This window comes from Zootermopsis nevadensis, unplaced genomic scaffold, assembly GCF_977971745.1.
Source record: "Zootermopsis nevadensis isolate Lab colony 2312 unplaced genomic scaffold, Znev_1.0 Znev_ptg000043l, whole genome shotgun sequence".
NCBI lineage: Eukaryota > Metazoa > Arthropoda > Insecta > Blattodea > Termopsidae > Zootermopsis > Zootermopsis nevadensis.
The window spans coordinates 96,977-113,911 of record NW_028259175.1 but is presented as its reverse complement, the minus strand read 5'-3'; the positions used below and the strand labels follow the sequence as shown (position 1 = coordinate 113,911).

Here is a 16,935-nt window from a genome sequence, read left to right as displayed (position 1 = left end):
GTTAAGGTCGTCCTACTATGTGCATGTACACAGTGAGGCACAGTTGTTACAACTTAGATATAAAATCATGTTTAAGACTGTACTACATTAAATCATACTACAATCTTAGTTACGCAAAGATACATAGTGATTTTTTTTTGTTAAAAAACATTAAATTTAAATTTTCATACATTGATTTGTAAAAGAATAAAGAAAATGTGTTTTTAAGTATGACTTTAGATTTTTTCGCCATTCTTGATGGGAAATTTCCTAGTATTTGTAATCAACTATAATTCATCTTCAGAATTAACAAATTTAAACCTACATGCCCTTTTTTTTTTTTTTTTTTTTTTTGCTATCCAACTGGATCAGAATACGTGAAAGTGGGTGGTTCTTATGAACACAATAACCAACCTTAAGGTTCCTTATATACAGGGTAAATTCTTGGCCACATTAGCAGTTTTCAAATTCTTAAGATAGCTTATACGCTATGAAGTTAGTTAATTCGACAACCTAACTTTCATTTACTCTCTGATATACTTCTTGTTCATGAAGTTGAACAATCAAGCAAGCTCACTTGGCATTAAATTTTAAGTACATTTATTCTGGTCCCTCATCACTATAATGGAACTTTAAAGTAATCACATTACTGTGTACAAGAGTTGATCAGCACCTGTCAGGGTCCAGATTTCCCTCCAGCCACCTGAAGCTGGAGAAATCTCCTCGGGTCATTATGCTGACATAGGCATGTGGCACAGTAACAGTGGCACAGCTGTCTAGTGGCAGGTGTCGGTATGACCCCCACTTTCCATCACTGTATACATTCATAACAAGATCTTTAATGGGCGTGCTGATGTATCCAGAATAAAATAACACCTGAAAATATATACAAAATGTTTCAGAGATCTCATACTGAAATATACCTTCTGCTTGTTCACTTATATATTTAAGTTTCCTTGGCTTACGAGTTCACAATACCTCAGATTGGAAGAAACACATTGAGTATATTATTATTCCCAAATTAAGCTCTGCGTGCCTTGCCATGAGAACAGTCATACCACCCATGACAATAGATACTTTAAAGCTAGTTTACTTTGCTTATTTCCACTCTGTGGTGTCTTATGGATTAATCTTTTGGGGGAATTCAACAGACAGTAATAAAGTTTTTTACATGCAAAAGAAAATAATTAGAATAATGGCCGGTGTCAAAAGCAGGATATCCTGTAGAAAATTATTTCGTAAATTTAATATACTTCCACTTGCAAGTGAATTCATACTCTGCTTGCTATAATTTGTGGTGGAAAAATTGGATAATCTTAAAAGAAATACAGATGTACATAATTTAAATACAAGACGTAAACATGACCTATGTGTGCCAAATGCTAACTTTACTAAATATCAGAAAGGGGTGTACTATACAGGTATCAAGTTGTTTAATAATCTTCCACCAACAATTAAAAATCTAAATTATGATATAAAGGTATTCAAGCCTGCATTGAAAGGTTACCTCTTCACTCACTCTTACTATTCTGTAGACGCTTTCATCTCTGCTGAAAATCCGTAAGCTTTATGTATATCTATAATCTATATGTAAAGTCACTTTTGTATTTTTATTTAAAATTCTCAGTATATGTACATTGATATGTGAAACACGTACTTGTTATTGTGTCGAAAATACAGAAGTTTATGTATATTGAATGAAGTCCTGAGGTTTATGTATATTGCAGAAAATGACTTGTTCTCCATCCTTTGATTGAGTCCTAAGAAGGATCTATGGAATGTAAATAAACTCTACGCTCTAACATACCTGAATACTGCACTTTCCTATCCAAGTCACAAACACTCCAGGTGCCTCATTCTGTCTGGTTCTTCACATCTCCAACTCCAAATAAGCTGCTTCCCCATCACGCACACAACTGATCTTCTGAAACACTGACATTCAGATAACTTTGTCTGCCATCTCTTGGTAATATTACTCCACACACTACAGATACAGTTCACGAGAAAGTTGCCACTAAGCACATCCCCTGATCTCAAACTCCTCTTTCAGACAGACAAGGCACTCACACTGAATCTATAACCGTACACCTCCTCCGAAAGCAAGGAGATCACACGAGGGCCTGAGGTCTTCCTTGTGGCATTGTGAGGCATGCTACTAACTCGTGATACTTGGTCACTAGGAATCTAAAGTGTGCGACCGTGGTGTGGTGGCCACATAACCAACATTACAACCTGTAACCCTAGCTGATTACTTCTACCTTGTCCACTGCGATAGGCTCTTACACAAACTTAAATAAACAGCTACTGAATTTCCACAAGCAAGTCACTAAAACTGAGGCTGCCAACACGTGTCTGTGGATCATCCCAACCGCATCGCCTGATGAATTGTGTCCATCATGCACAATGATCATGTCAGCTCCCGGTGCAAAGTCTTGCTACCTCTGTAGTAATGATGGACTCGTAAATGCGTAACGTCTATAGTATCCCATATGCTTGCAGGCACGCCTACCTGAAACAAAACCATGTACCGAAATAAACATCCGCATTGAGAGACCAGTATTAATTCTTACTACGAAGGCACTCTACACCACATTAATGATCAACTGGCCAACTAAACCGACCTTCCATGCAACCAAAATATTTCTCACTTTACGTCCTTCACACAAAGATGACACACATCAATTCTAATAAAATCAAATTAACTTCCACGCCATGGCAATATATATATATATATATATATATATAAATATATGACAGTGAATCTGCACTAGACTCGTAATGCAGCCCACGATCACGCCGACCTCAGAATTCGCCATTCTCCTCATACGCAGGGACGGCAACGTCGAAAAAAACAGCGAACACATCCCGCCACCGCTGAACTAGCGATATTCGATGATCGTTATATGCCCACCCTGACGAACTCCTCTGCCATCTAACGACAAAAGGGCTGAAGTAGATGTCCTACCTAGCACACTCCACTGCACTGCCGAACGAAATGCTGCCTGAAATACCACTCCACAAATTGTAAAATCATAAGCAGAAACGGGGTTGCTGGAAAGTACTTCCGTAACCGCCATTAGTTACATCTTAGCCCTTAAAAATGACAGGAACTACAAACAAATGAAGGCGAAACACGCCTACCGTCACCTATAAGAAACCAACTACCAAACATAATCATAACCTAAAATCATTTATGAAACCAACCACACGGAACAACACCTAGGATCGTAAAATACAGCTCAATCAACTTAGCACGAAGCACTATGAAACAAATAACACACATTTCGTAACTAGATCGCCTACATTCTGGCACACATTGCCTCTCGGTCACCCGAATTGTTACTGAACCCAGCGACGTTTCACACCCTGCTTAGATCAAAACCAGACACAAATCTTTAATACCTACACGACTATCTATAACACAAGACACCGAGTGAAAGCGTCCACTGCTAACCGTAGTCTCGGACACGAACTTCCACTCGTCAGACTTCATGTTGGCATGTAGACACTCAACACCTCACGCGGATTCAGCAGCGACATCTTCCCTGTTTATTCAATTCTTGGAAATTTGCAGAAACTAATAAGATGAAACGCGGGCTGCGTCAATTAATCAGGCCAACCAACATCACATATAGAAAACCAACTACCAAACATTTCCATAACCTAAAAATCTTCCATCATTTATGAAAACAGGTAGGATTTCGTAAAATACTGCACAATGAACTTAGCGCGAAGCATTCTTAAACGATTATTCTATATGTCGCCACGGGATTGTACTGCACGACTCTCTTTAGCACACCGACTGACTAAGCCCACTGGTAACCGTACTTACGAACACGAACTTCCCTTCGTCAGACTTCATTATGGCACTTGCAGCACTCAACACCTAATACGGATATTCCCTGCTCGATAATTTCTCACAACTAAATTTGCAGGAGGGCGTAGACCTTCTGCTTGTTCACTTATATATTTAAATTATATCCTTTTATTGAGACATGAATAATGCAGTCATTCGAACTGATGAATCTAATATGAATTATTCTAAGGCTCCTTATTATCATCATAATGTTACTCAATAAGTTTAATAAACATTAATGTTCATTGTCTTCACACAAAAGGCACATGTATTTAATTCAACCTTTTGAAACTCCATGAAACAGAGTCTTTCTTCCAAGCTGATGGTCACTCAGCTAGTAAAGTAAGTCCCGCCTTTCAAGGAAACCAAAGGTTTGTTGCCAACTGGTCCTTATTGTGAGCCACAAGAATACAGTTCACAGCTTCCTATCCTATTCCAATAAGATGAACTTTAATATTATCATTTCAACTAAGCTTCCATCTCCCATGTGGTCTGACTGATTAAATTTTTTTATCTGGATAAGTTTAAATGAATAACAATGAAGTGCCTGTTTCCATTTGTGATCCTTACAATTACTGATTCAGGATGCTAATCTACAGGTCATCCTCTCAACCACAATGCTGTAAAAGCTGGACCACATAGTATGTAACCACTAAACTCACTTCCAAACAAACATTTATTTTGACCTATCTAAAGAATTAAACAAAATTAAACTAACCAATTATAACTTTAAATTCATTACATAATTTCAGTGCCAATTCACAAAGTCTCTTGTTTTAATTTCATGCCAGAAAATCAGCTATCACTCCCAGAAAAGCAAGTAAGCTCTTATGCAACTGGGGAACGACAAAAATCAGCACATATTAAAAATTCTCTCTTTTTGATTCAGACAAAACTAAGTTACATTCATCTACAGAAAAGTTATGAATGGAAAATCCACACTTTAGGTTCTACAGCAAGAACAGAGTCATAGCTCTATACCCTTAACATGACAAACAATCAAACATGCAATATTTGAAAATGAATAAGAAAAGAGTGAACCAACTCAAATCAGCTAATCTTCAAGACAAAAATGTACATTATAACATTTTATCTAAACATGAACAATTATGCAAATTTAAGACAGGTTTTATTTCAACAAAAATTCTGATTGTGGACTTTATTGTAATAGTGAAACTGGCATATGTTCCAAGAATTTATAAATAAGTAAGAACAATAAATTAAATAAATCACCATCTCAGATGGAAATTTTATTTTAAAACATAAAATAATATTTATAAGTCAAAGAGATTAAATATTACACAAATGTTCAAATCTTAGAAATCAGGTGAAAACTTGTTAACATGTGGTACTTTCTTCACTGGCAGTAAAAAGGTTCAAGTAGGAGTCTCTAACCTTACAAAGTTGGTCTCTGGCTCCTTGCGGATACAGTTCATGAGACCCAAAATGCCATTGAGTGGTGTATCCTGAGCTACAAGGATAATGCGATGCTTAGTGTTGCTTTGGATGACAGTCTGCATTTGTGGCAGCCAATCATAGTTCTGGGCTGCAATGTAGATCACAACTGGATTTTCCACCATCAATCCCTGAAACAGATTCCACATACACTTTCTACCAAATATTATAACAAAAAAATCATTTCGTTTACCCAAAGTTTCTTGATGAGCTGATGATCATACTGCCACCTCTGGCTTAACTGGGATTACTTTTTATTAATCATTTTGCTCTTGTCAACCCGAGGCGGTAGATTTCCTCTTATATTATGAAATGGAATTACATAACTTGTAAAATTTACTGTAAAGACATTATCCTTATTTATACAAACTGAAAATCTCAGAATGCCTTTTCAGTAATTTCACTCACATCCATACTTATGTCTTTTATTGGAGTTTTACTTTTAATCAGTTATTATATTTTACACTATGCTGTACTGACTAAGAAGCTATATCACAAATGGATGATGTTACTTTTAGCAAACATGGAAACAATAATCTAAAGAAAGAAATATTTCATTATTAACATTATTAAAGCACATCTGTACTGTCAAGAAAGTATTATTATGGTGAGCACATGCTTGAGAATGAGATGAGTGGGGCATGTAGCATGCATGAGATAGATGATAAACATTCAAATCTTAGGCATGAAAACCTGAAGGTAGGAGGCCACTCTGAAGATTGATACATAGATGGAAGGATAATATTAAAAGAGATAAAAACAGAGTGGATGGATGGGGATTGGATTCATGCGGCTCAGTAAAAGGAAATGTCATAGGCTTTTGTGATCAACATTATAAACGTTCTGCCTTACCTTCCTGAGCAAAAGTAACTTTTCATCCTTTAGGGTTTTCTCAAACACAATTTCAAGCCTAAAGCCATAGATGAACAGACTGTTTGTTTCAGGTTTCTCACGAGTCAGGATGCACGCCCCATCAGCCAGAGCACTTAAAGCAGTCTGCAGAAATTCTCTATACAGCAGGATGTTTGAAGCAATAACCAGGGTACAGTTGCGCTCATTTTCTAATTTGTGTTCCTCAACCATTATCCCTGTCTCGTTTAAGTTTCTGTGTGACAGGTTACAACCATTCGACAGGACTGTTATATTTGCCTGCAATATACAACAACCAAAAAACATGTTCAATTATTGTCGTTCTCTTTGCCTTTTTGTGTTTTTTTAAACATAAGCTTAAACAATATTAGTAAAACATTTCAACAAGAGCCTAGAAGCATCTTAATGCTATTCACAAATCTTTAACCTTCATTAGCCATGCATTATGGCTCAAGTGTGGAACAGTTTGCCAAGGGCCACAGTAACATACTACAAAAACTATTAACCAGCAGACAGCCCCATAGTACACAGGCTTAAATCCCATATTCTCACACAATAAAAGTTAATTTGGTTACATGCACATTTTGCTTTCAGTTATAAAAATTTGGTGCTTTTGGCAGTGAACATGAATATCTTCTGCTTACTCTTTTCCAAATTGGTTACTCTAACACTCAAGTTATTTTCTTGGCACAAATTCTGTGCCTTCCCATGACTCCATCAAGTGCAAACATTACTTCTTGAAGCTTAAGCTAATTAGACATATTAATAATGAACAACGATGGAAACACAGACTATGAACTAGTAGAGATTATAAGTAGGAGAGCTGGTGTAAAACCATAACAAACTCGGTTTGGTTTCAATATTAAGAAACCCAGAAGAAGAAAACACAGAGGTATGCAGAATTATATATAGCTCAGAAGATAAATCTCATAATCTCATGAAGTGGCCCAGAAACTAGGTCATATGGAGAGTCAGACAGCCAAATGATAACAGAAACTAGCTGACACCATCAAACTGCAGAACAGTCCTCTTGATGACACAAAAGCACAGTCAAGAAGGCATGAGCCAGGAGGGAAAACTTGCTGATGGATAGATCAGGCCAAAAGGGAAGGAGCCATAAGCTATGGAATGCCACATACTAATGTTCCAACCAGCCAGGATATGGACTGGTCTGGTAACCACCATAGGAATCCTTGGATCTGTAAGTAAATGAGCCAGCCATGTTATTGGGAAATCAAGAGCTGTTAGGTACAGGAACATCTAAGGAGTGAACAGACTTTAAGATGGACGGAGAATGCATCATTAATGATATATATCATATATAGTGAACTGGATGTATTCTTTGATCTACCTAACTAACCTTACCTGTACATACAAAGAGACTGTGGAAAGGGTTAGATACCAGGAGTAAAAACATTCAGAAAGGGGTTCTGCTCCCAATGGAAAACAGGGATAGTGGCAGTATACCACCAAGACAGAGCATAGCAGCAGGCAGTAGGGTTCAAATCCTGCTTGCCCACCTCACGCCTCAAAGTGGTGCCAGTGTTAAGATAGAGGATTAGTCATGTATTCTAATAGGCCATGGTACTGCACAGGGTGGTCAGTGGTAGTACAGAGGCCACCCAAGTGAACCTATATTGCTATATCTAAGAAGAAGAATTGTTGTGTTTCACAGACAGATGTGGAAATTCTGGTACGAGAACGATACTGCAGCTGTGAGGATGATGTGGTAGGAGTTCAGCATGCAAAGTTACTAGTAAAGAAGACAAGAGAGATAATTACAGAAATGGTACAGACAACATAAAAATGTCAGGAGGTGAGACAATAGAAAGGAAAAGCTGAAATCCCACTTTGTTTCCTCCTATCAAGACATGGACCAATCAACCTCAAGTGAAATAAAAATAATAAATAATGCTGACTATAAATTAAGTAACTCTGTGTCACACATTGTTACACTTGCTTTTATAAGTGGCATGTCCGCAATGATGAGATTCACAGCTGGTGACAGAAGTGTGGTGCCTTGACTGTGCAGCTCCACCACCTTCACATGGGTGACACTCGTGTTCTCCAGAGCTATGTGTGTGCAAACCCTCAGTGCAGTGTGCAGGTTCTACATTAGGTGTGAACACGTATTTCTCGAGCACAGGCTTGGTCGGGCACTTGTATTGAGTTATGGCATTAGTTTGGAGTCCTCGTACTTCCACGCCTGCTGACTGGATGATATCCAACTCCTTATACACATGTACTGACAGCACTGTCACAAGAAACAGTAAAAATATTTACTTAAACTCTCTAGTACAAGTGAATTGGTATGTAATAGGCACAGAAATTAATGAAGAGAAGGGAGTGTGGATGATACAAACAATTTTAGAGGAACTGCATTGCTTTCAATTACAGGGAAAATGTATTCTAGTATTTTGGGTAAATGAATAAAAATATGGCTGGAGATATATTATCAAAGTTACAGAATGGCTTTAGAAAAGTAGCCAGACCAATAGATAACACTCAACAGTTGTAGATTATTCATATAACCCACCTTTGTAGTTTGAAAATGTACTTTCACCGATTTTAATTTGTCTGAAAGCATATCTGATTGTAATTAAACATTGTAAATATGTGCTAATGGTTTTTTGATATGATTATACATCAATCAACTACATAGTCTGGTACACCATCAACACCTTCTGAACATTTGCCCTTACGCTTTTTGTTACCTTTTTCAACTTTAAACTCAGTTACTTGGAATACAACCATGGTTTTATTACAACTGTGGTAACATGCAACTTGAGAATTTAACAAAATTTTGGTTCAAAAATTTATGGCTATTTCTGTGAAGTAGGAATTGAATATAATGAATTCTTCTTGGGCTACCAGCCATGTCAGGTGGTTAAATGGAGAAAAAACTAGCATTTTTAAAACCGTCTTCATCCTCGTCCTCAACAACCTGACACGTCTGGTAGCCCAAGAAGAATTCATTACACTTAGTCACCATGAATGCTTCAGATAATATACAAATAGAATAATTCTGCTGTCTTCTGTGGATTTCTTATGTTTCCTGTCCCACATTTCATTTTGATTTTTTGATCATCTTGTCCTATAGCGAATAAGAACTGCAATGCTCTGAGATGATGAGAATGTAAACATTTATTATAATTCTCAAGTATGTGATAATAAAAATAATATAAAATGGTCTGCACTATTAAAGCCTGAGTTAGATAGCACTGGCGTGAAGTATATTTGAATTCGAAAACGCAAGGAATGAGACAAGCGTAATGAAAGTCGTAAAGACAGAAACAATGATACAGAAGTGCAAAATATTTTTAACAGTGTGAATTGGAAGAGTACAATTCACTTTTACGAACTAACGAAAACTGAGTACAGACGGAATTATACTATTATATGCGACTAAACCTTAGGAAAAGCTGTACACGCTTACATTAATGTATATGGAGATCAAAGGGTCTGAAAGGTAAAACATGAAAAAAGGAGAATGCCCTATGTGTGGCATGAAAATGTTCTGAAACCAAGTTGTAGAACGAAGTTTATATTAGGAATGAAAGAGGACGTTTTGGTAATGAGATACACACACACACAGAGAAATGCACATACCTGTCAGTTGATTGTCCACTGCCCATCAGGATGATAAGTGCTCTGATGATGAAGGCAGCAAGAACCTCTATAATGTTGGTAAATTTCTTCCAGACTACGTGGTGCTACAACCCTGAAGACAGCCACGTACAAGGCAATGTTTTTGAAAGGAACAGAAATATTGTGGAGGTGTGCATGCAGTTCTCCACTCCATGCTAAGAACTCACAAGCAATCTCGTCCCATCAGTACACACATGCACGCGTACAGATGAAGTCTCGTTCAAACTGAAACGGACCAACTCGCCAACATCATGGCTCTTGGTGTTCAGTTCACGGACATCAGCTTCGTCTATTGTGATCTTCTGGATATAGGTTGGAACGAGGAGACGTCGCGATTCTTCCTCAAGTATTTTCATCTGCAGTTGTCCAGGAATGCTACCCAGTCGTCTTTCCACGAAATCTTTCCCGTTTGACCTAAGGGAGAACAAGAAATCATCTACATTAGACAGTACCGTATATTAGGGAGACTTCTACTCATCTCATACCACGAGGCCCACTGGAGTTTGGATAAGGGCATATTCTAATTTGCAGTCTATAAGAGTTTCATGATGTAAAGCCATTAAATTCTCTGTAAATGTGGCAAAGTTCAAACCAGTATGGAGAATTGAGAGCTGATTAAATGTTTGCTCTAGTTCAATTTAGAACTTCAAATGGTCAAAGACTCATTTTTCCTGTCATTAACTCATCACCTTCAACTGACTTAGAAATTTTACAATTCTTCCTTGTTGTTAAAGAAACTCCTTTAGCATGTCTGTGATTGGCAGCTTATAAGTCATTACTCGCAGTTAACATTACTGATTGGCCCTCGATAACGTCATACTACATTTAACGGAATTATATGTCATTTACGAGAGTCAAAAAACAAGCTACGTGTGGCAGTCATCACACGATGACAGCCGGAAGATGTTCGTTGTCCCAACACCACTCACTCCTAGCCAGTAAGCATTGTTACTCAACATTCCAAGTAATATTCCAAATTCATAAGCTTTACTTCTATACTAAATCAAAAAGTGAAATAAGACAGAAATTCAGTGTTTAATTACGTCTCAGAAATGTGGCGTCGTCTCACTGGTCAGTTTCAGTCAATACCCGGTAAAACGAGAGTTCTAACTACGTTCATGTGTCTCAGTCTTCATTATTTTAAATACTGCAAATAAATTGGAACATAGGAAAACCTCCATACAGTACTTATGGGCCATGCGCTAACCAAATTGGTTAATAATTATTAACCAATCTGAAGGTGAATTATAATTAGTGTTACCCAAAGTGAAGTCAAATTTCGGAAGCGTATTACCCACAATAATTAACTAATGTGCCACTGTTAAATTTAAAAATGGGGTCATTAAAATACCTGATGATTAAATGATCTTTAAAATATAATCTGTCCATTATTTATTAAAAAAAGTAAATTAAGAGTGCAAAACTTTCTCTCTCACTCTAAGGGAAAAATTAAGATTGAGGATATCTTCGAACAAAGAATTAAGAATATATTTGGATCTAAGAAAAATACATGATGAGCTTCATAATTTGTACACTTTATTAAATATTATTAGACTGATTAAATAAAGGATGATGAGGTAGAATAGACACGTACATACATGGTCATTAAACCTGAAGAGAATTCTGTGTGGGTTACATTAGTAATGGAGGGAGGTTTATATTAAAATGAACCTTTTTAAAATAGGGCTCAACTAATTCAGGACAGAACACGACAACAAATATTCATATTCCACAAAAGCGAGGAATTTCTTTACCAGTTTAGCAGCTATCAACTTTCAAGACCTAGAATCATGACTTGGCCATCATTACATCCTATTTGCACATTCATCTGATTTTATAAGAAAGAATTTACACATTTTTGGGTTGAACTTTGATAAATGTATACAAGATGAAGTCATGCTGAAACTAGTCTGTAGTTAAGAGGTGATATCAAAATACAAGCAAAGAAGGAAGAGAACACGTGACTTACGATAAGTGATGTGCATAAACAGATGCCTTTGTAATCCAGGGAGAGAAGAGAAAGAAGAAAAAGTATTGGTTTCATCTGACATATGAATGAGTGACAAAATATTTGAACATGCCAAAGACGAAACTTTAGTCAGCAAATTAAACATAAAATCAACTGAAAATAGGTGAGATTTGAGCTTTGCATAGTGATGAGAATTAAGAGGGACATCTTTTGGGATATATCACGATGTAATCCGGTAGACACTAACCATACATTTCAGAGGATCCGACTGATTACGTCGAAAGGGTAAGAACCACCTTCAAAGTTGAAAATTTGTTTATAGATCATCAAAAAATGAAACAAAGAAAATTTGCTCCATCCATCTTTATAGCTCTAAATGACAGAAATGTTTCAAGTCTCATAATGTCATGATAAAACTCTCTGAGTTCTAAGTACAACCCAGAAATTAAACGTCACAGCCACTGATGGAAATCTACCGAAATACTGGAGAAGTGAAAGTTGTGCATGTCAAGATATTTTTTTTCTGCTTCCAAAGAAATGTTCGTTGAGAATTTGTTCCTTAGTAACACACTGCGAACCAAACATTTTATCTGAATGTTTATTGACACATGAGATATGCAGTTCATAGGACGAGGCCACGTACTTGTCTAATTAACTGGACTACACATGTACACCAAAGACAATGAGGTTTATACCAATTTTGAAACCATTGAGCTATATCAACCCTGACTTAAAATCTGACTTCTTTCTACATGCAAAACACAAGAACTGTAAGAAAGGATATTGTTTTATGTGGGCTGAAAACATTAAATGGAATACATGAAATATAAAGAAAAAACTCATATGATTTCAGAAGCTGCATAACTAGCAAATGTGGAATGTAGATTCAGATGAAAACAACATTGAACGATGTAATAAATATCTGAGACCCATAATATTTTTTTGTAAAATTAAAACAAAATTGTACATTATATATCCATTACATAGGGTCACAACAGTTAGCTCATTTGCAAAAACAATGTCTACTAATAAACACCATCACATATTACAGCCTATAAGGTACATTAAAACTACTCCTTTAGATTGTAGCGCTACCTACCATGGTTGTCAGCCCCGAAAGAGTCCTTGGTAGTCACAGCCACGTAGTCGTAACTCTTTATATATGTCCTGTGATGAAAGTTCAAGCAACTCATCATTAATGTGTGGGATCGAGGGCTCCAGCAACACCGTTTCATAGGACATGTTTGCAGGTACTCGCACCAAACCACTTGCCGTTACCTCAAACCTCCCACTTGCTTGCTAAACCATGACCGTAAACTGAATGCTTCCTATAACAAAACAACTGAATATTAATGTTATGGGCTGTAGGTTAACCCTTTAAAGATAAAGAGAGTACCGAAGTGTACTAATTTTAAATGTCCACAAGCAGTTACCTTGATGAAATTAAGTGTCTAGTGTTTTGTTTCTTTGTTTTCCTTATTAAATATAGTCAGCACTGCAAACAAAAGCATTATTAAGATTTTAAAACACATTATTTATTAGCATAAATCCAACATTTCCAGCAGTGGCGTGCAGTGTTATTTTCAGTAAGGGAAGCAGAGCTTTCTTCTGATTGGCAAGTTGACAGTCAATTCGAGACTTGTCAAACATCACAATTTGCACTGTTGAAACAATGGGGGTTTGAGAGTTCTCATGTCGTTTCAGTGCTTTATGAATGTCGTTGGTATCACCGAATCCAGTCTTGTTCCATTTGTTTTCCATTCAGAAACAATAGGCACGACCAACAAAACAATTTTCCTATGTTACGGCAACCGGATGGCCACTCTGTTTTCAAATACTGTTCCAAATAAAATTTCTTCACACACGATTTGGTCTGTCAAAGTTCTGGCAACTTGCATGCCTGTCGTCCTCTTTCGATGATTATTTTCTTTTCAGAAAAGCCCCCACTATTAAACCCCCATTTTAAAAGGTGTTCGACTGCAGTCACATGAAGGTTCTCTACCAACATAACACTTTAGCTATGCATGTAGTCTAATCACTCCTCTGCCACTTGTACCACGAGATTGGAAATACTTCCCTTGCACGCAGATCGTTTACTTTCTGGAGTTTAACGCGCTTCAAAATACGATTGCAGGAGAGGGACATATCGTTGAAAGGATAGGAAACATAAGCACGTACCACTTAAGACACACATATAGACTACGAATGATAAACTGTGTCATTATTCTGTAGTCCTGTGGAACTAAACATCCTCAAATACAACAGGTACATTGGTGTGAATTTTCCCAGACATCAGACTAACTGATTCCCACACTAGTTCCTGTGCAAGATATAACGAGAATGATAAACAAGTTTTAACCTATCTTTGGAAGAACTGTATACATGAGCGTACGATGAACAGGTCTCATATCATGTATAATCTATGAACAAATCAATAATTTTTCAACAGAAATCAGCATCGGAGGTGAACACACAAGTTTTCTAGGTAATAACTTTTGTTTGAAAAGGTACAACATAACCTCTATTATCTACAGAGCCTAAAACTGAATTTAATATGGTTTCTGAAACTGAGCTGTCACGATTATTGCGTGACAAAATACAGATCTTATTAAGATTTATAACATTTACTTGTCGCACTTTTGATAACATATATAATTATATATAACAGAGAATAATTTATGCCTTACTGAAAAATATATTTCTCTCACTGATCAATGCTGCCAACAATATATCGTATCTGTATATCAAACAGATTAACATGAAGATAATGTAAAATTGTAGAAGTATCCGAAGCTTAACTACAATAAATCCTTCTTGGGCTACCGGCTGTGTAAGGTGGCTCAATAAGGAAAAGAACCTTTTTTAAGAATGTGCATTTTTTCAGTGGCTAACCATTAAATTCTAAATTTAAAAATTCAAACTGCTCCAGAACTATTACTTTTAAGACAACGACCCTGATTACAAGAGAACAGAAGCATGACACAATTACATTTCTCATCGCGTAAAAGTAAAAACCAAGTTTAGTTTTCTAAAAAGTCGTACCTAAAGATCAGAAAATATTCGACAATATAAGCTGATACTGGATTAATGTTTGTGAAATTACCATCCTTACGTAACTACAGTGATGAAAGCTATCAAATAAAAACAATCATCGGCAAGCACGCTACAGAGGACCAGTTTGTTACGCAGCTGCCCTGAAGATGAGAGCAGAGATGGCTCTCAAAACGTTGGCAGAGGATATGGTTCATTCACCATTCAGCCACCTGATGTGGCTCGTAGCCCTAAGAATCTTTCATTATATTTCTACACAAAATTGTAAATGAACACTGATTACTAGAATAATGTGATAAGAACATTTTACATAATAAAAAACCTGCATTTATATTAGATTCAAAAGTAAGTCAGATCAGCCAAACTCCTCTTTCTTACTGTGCAAGTACAAAAATCATTTCAAAACACGTTTATTATTTCTATTCGTTTTCTACGTTGAGTATCCCTTCTGGTCATATTTGTAATTTTGGTTCCGAGCCCTCTATTAAAACAACATGGATCAACTTCTGTTATACAGTGAATTTAAAAGACAAATAAGGAGCAAATTTAATCTAACCATGAGGTTGCAAGAGGGAATTTAAATTATCTTATCTCAAAGGTTAATAAAATTAATTACATTACAACTCACAAGGTAGCCAGTGGCAGGAAAGAGATTTATTCCATTAATGATATATCCAGATAAATATTTCGCTGATCCATCCTCTAAGCTGATAATCACAGATCGTTCGCCAGATTTGGCACTCGGCTGTAACAGAATCACAGTACGGACATGCATAAAGAGCAGCGGAAGAACATATCTCAGTAGAGTGGAAATAATGATTAGATGTGACTGGAAGTACACATATCTGGAACAACGAGCAAATAGAAGACACAGATTCCACAGCCACAACCACAACCCTTTGGATATTGCAGCATCATTTTTGCAGCTGACCATAAGATACAGAAGTTTACGTTTATTGTATGAAAGGACTTGTTCTCCATCCTTTGGTTTAGTCGTAATAAGGATCTATGGAATGTAAATAAACTCTACTCTCTAACATACCTGAATACTGCACTTCCTTATCCAAGTCACAAACGCTCCAGGTGCTTCGTTCTGTCTGGTTCTTCACATCTCCAACTCCAAATAAGCTGCTTCCCCATCACGCACACAACTGATCTTCTGAAACACTGATATTCAGACAAATTGGTCTGCCGTGTCTTCGTAGATACCAGTCCACACACACTACAGCTACAGTTCACATGAAAGTTGCTACTCAGCACATCCCCTGATCTCAAACTCCTCTTTCAGACAGACAAGGCACTCACACTGAATCTATAACCGTACACCTCCTCCGAAAGCAAGGAGATCACACGAGGGCCTGAGGTCTTCCTTGTGGCATTGTGAGGCATGCTACGAACACCCCATATTTGGTCACTAGGAATCAAAAGTGTGCAACTGTGTTGCGGTGGCCACATAACCAACATTACAACCTGTAACCCTAGCTGCTTACTTCTAGCTTCTTCACTGTGATAAGCTCTTACACAAATTTAAATCAACAGCTACTGAATTTCCACATGCAAGTCACAAAAAAAGAGGCTGCCAACACGTGTCTGTGGATCATCCCAACCGCATCGCCTGATGAATTGTGTCCATCATGCACAATGATCATGTCAGCTCCCGGTGCAAAGTCTTGCTACCTCTGTAGTAATGATGGACTCGTAAATGCGTAACGTCTATAGTATCCCATATGCTTGCATTCACGCCTGCCTGAAACAAAACCATGTACAGAAATAAACATCAGCATTGAGAGACCAGTATTAATTCTTACTACGAAGGCACTCTACACCACATTAATAACCTACTGGCAACTAATCCGGCCTTTCGTGCAACCAAAATATTTCCTACTTTACGTACTTCACACAGGAGAAAGATGACAAACATCAGTTCAAATAAAATTACAAGCCCTGGCAATATAAGAGTAAAGCTGCACTCGACCGGGCATGCATCCTACCATCACGCCGTCCGAAGTAAACAATACCAGCAGAGGAACTGCGCCATCTTCTCGCACGCAGGGACGCCAACGTCTGAAAAACAGCTAAAGAAATGAGGTTCTGACGGCGGGAAGTA

General features: G+C 37.1%; 1 protein-coding gene across 12 annotated transcripts; it reads right to left on the bottom strand.

Annotated features, from left to right (window-relative positions):
* Nucleotides 1–2,052: 2,052 nt before the first annotated feature.
* Nucleotides 2,053–16,908, bottom strand: LOC147871708 (fatty acid synthase-like). 12 transcript variants are annotated; one of them, XM_087360341.1, is made up of 10 exons: nt 16,723–16,891; nt 15,871–16,575; nt 15,457–15,573; nt 12,877–13,105; nt 9,976–10,222; nt 9,770–9,881; nt 8,121–8,414; nt 6,143–6,439; nt 5,231–5,421; nt 2,053–2,484 (listed from the first exon to the last, which is right to left on the bottom strand). In XM_087360341.1, the coding sequence occupies exons 7-10, from the start codon at nt 8,133–8,135 to the stop codon at nt 2,415–2,417; spliced, it is 573 nt and encodes a 190-aa protein (XP_087216467.1). In that variant the 5' UTR covers nt 8,136–8,414; nt 9,770–9,881; nt 9,976–10,222; nt 12,877–13,105; nt 15,457–15,573; nt 15,871–16,575; nt 16,723–16,891; the 3' UTR covers nt 2,053–2,414. The 12 variants fall into 12 exon arrangements, with proteins under 12 accessions (XP_087216467.1, XP_087216463.1, XP_087216464.1 ...); XM_087360337.1 differs by having other exon boundaries at nt 9,770–10,222; nt 15,871–15,995; nt 16,134–16,575; XM_087360338.1 differs by having other exon boundaries at nt 9,770–10,222; nt 15,871–15,995; nt 16,350–16,575.
* Nucleotides 16,909–16,935: the final 27 nt, after the last annotated feature.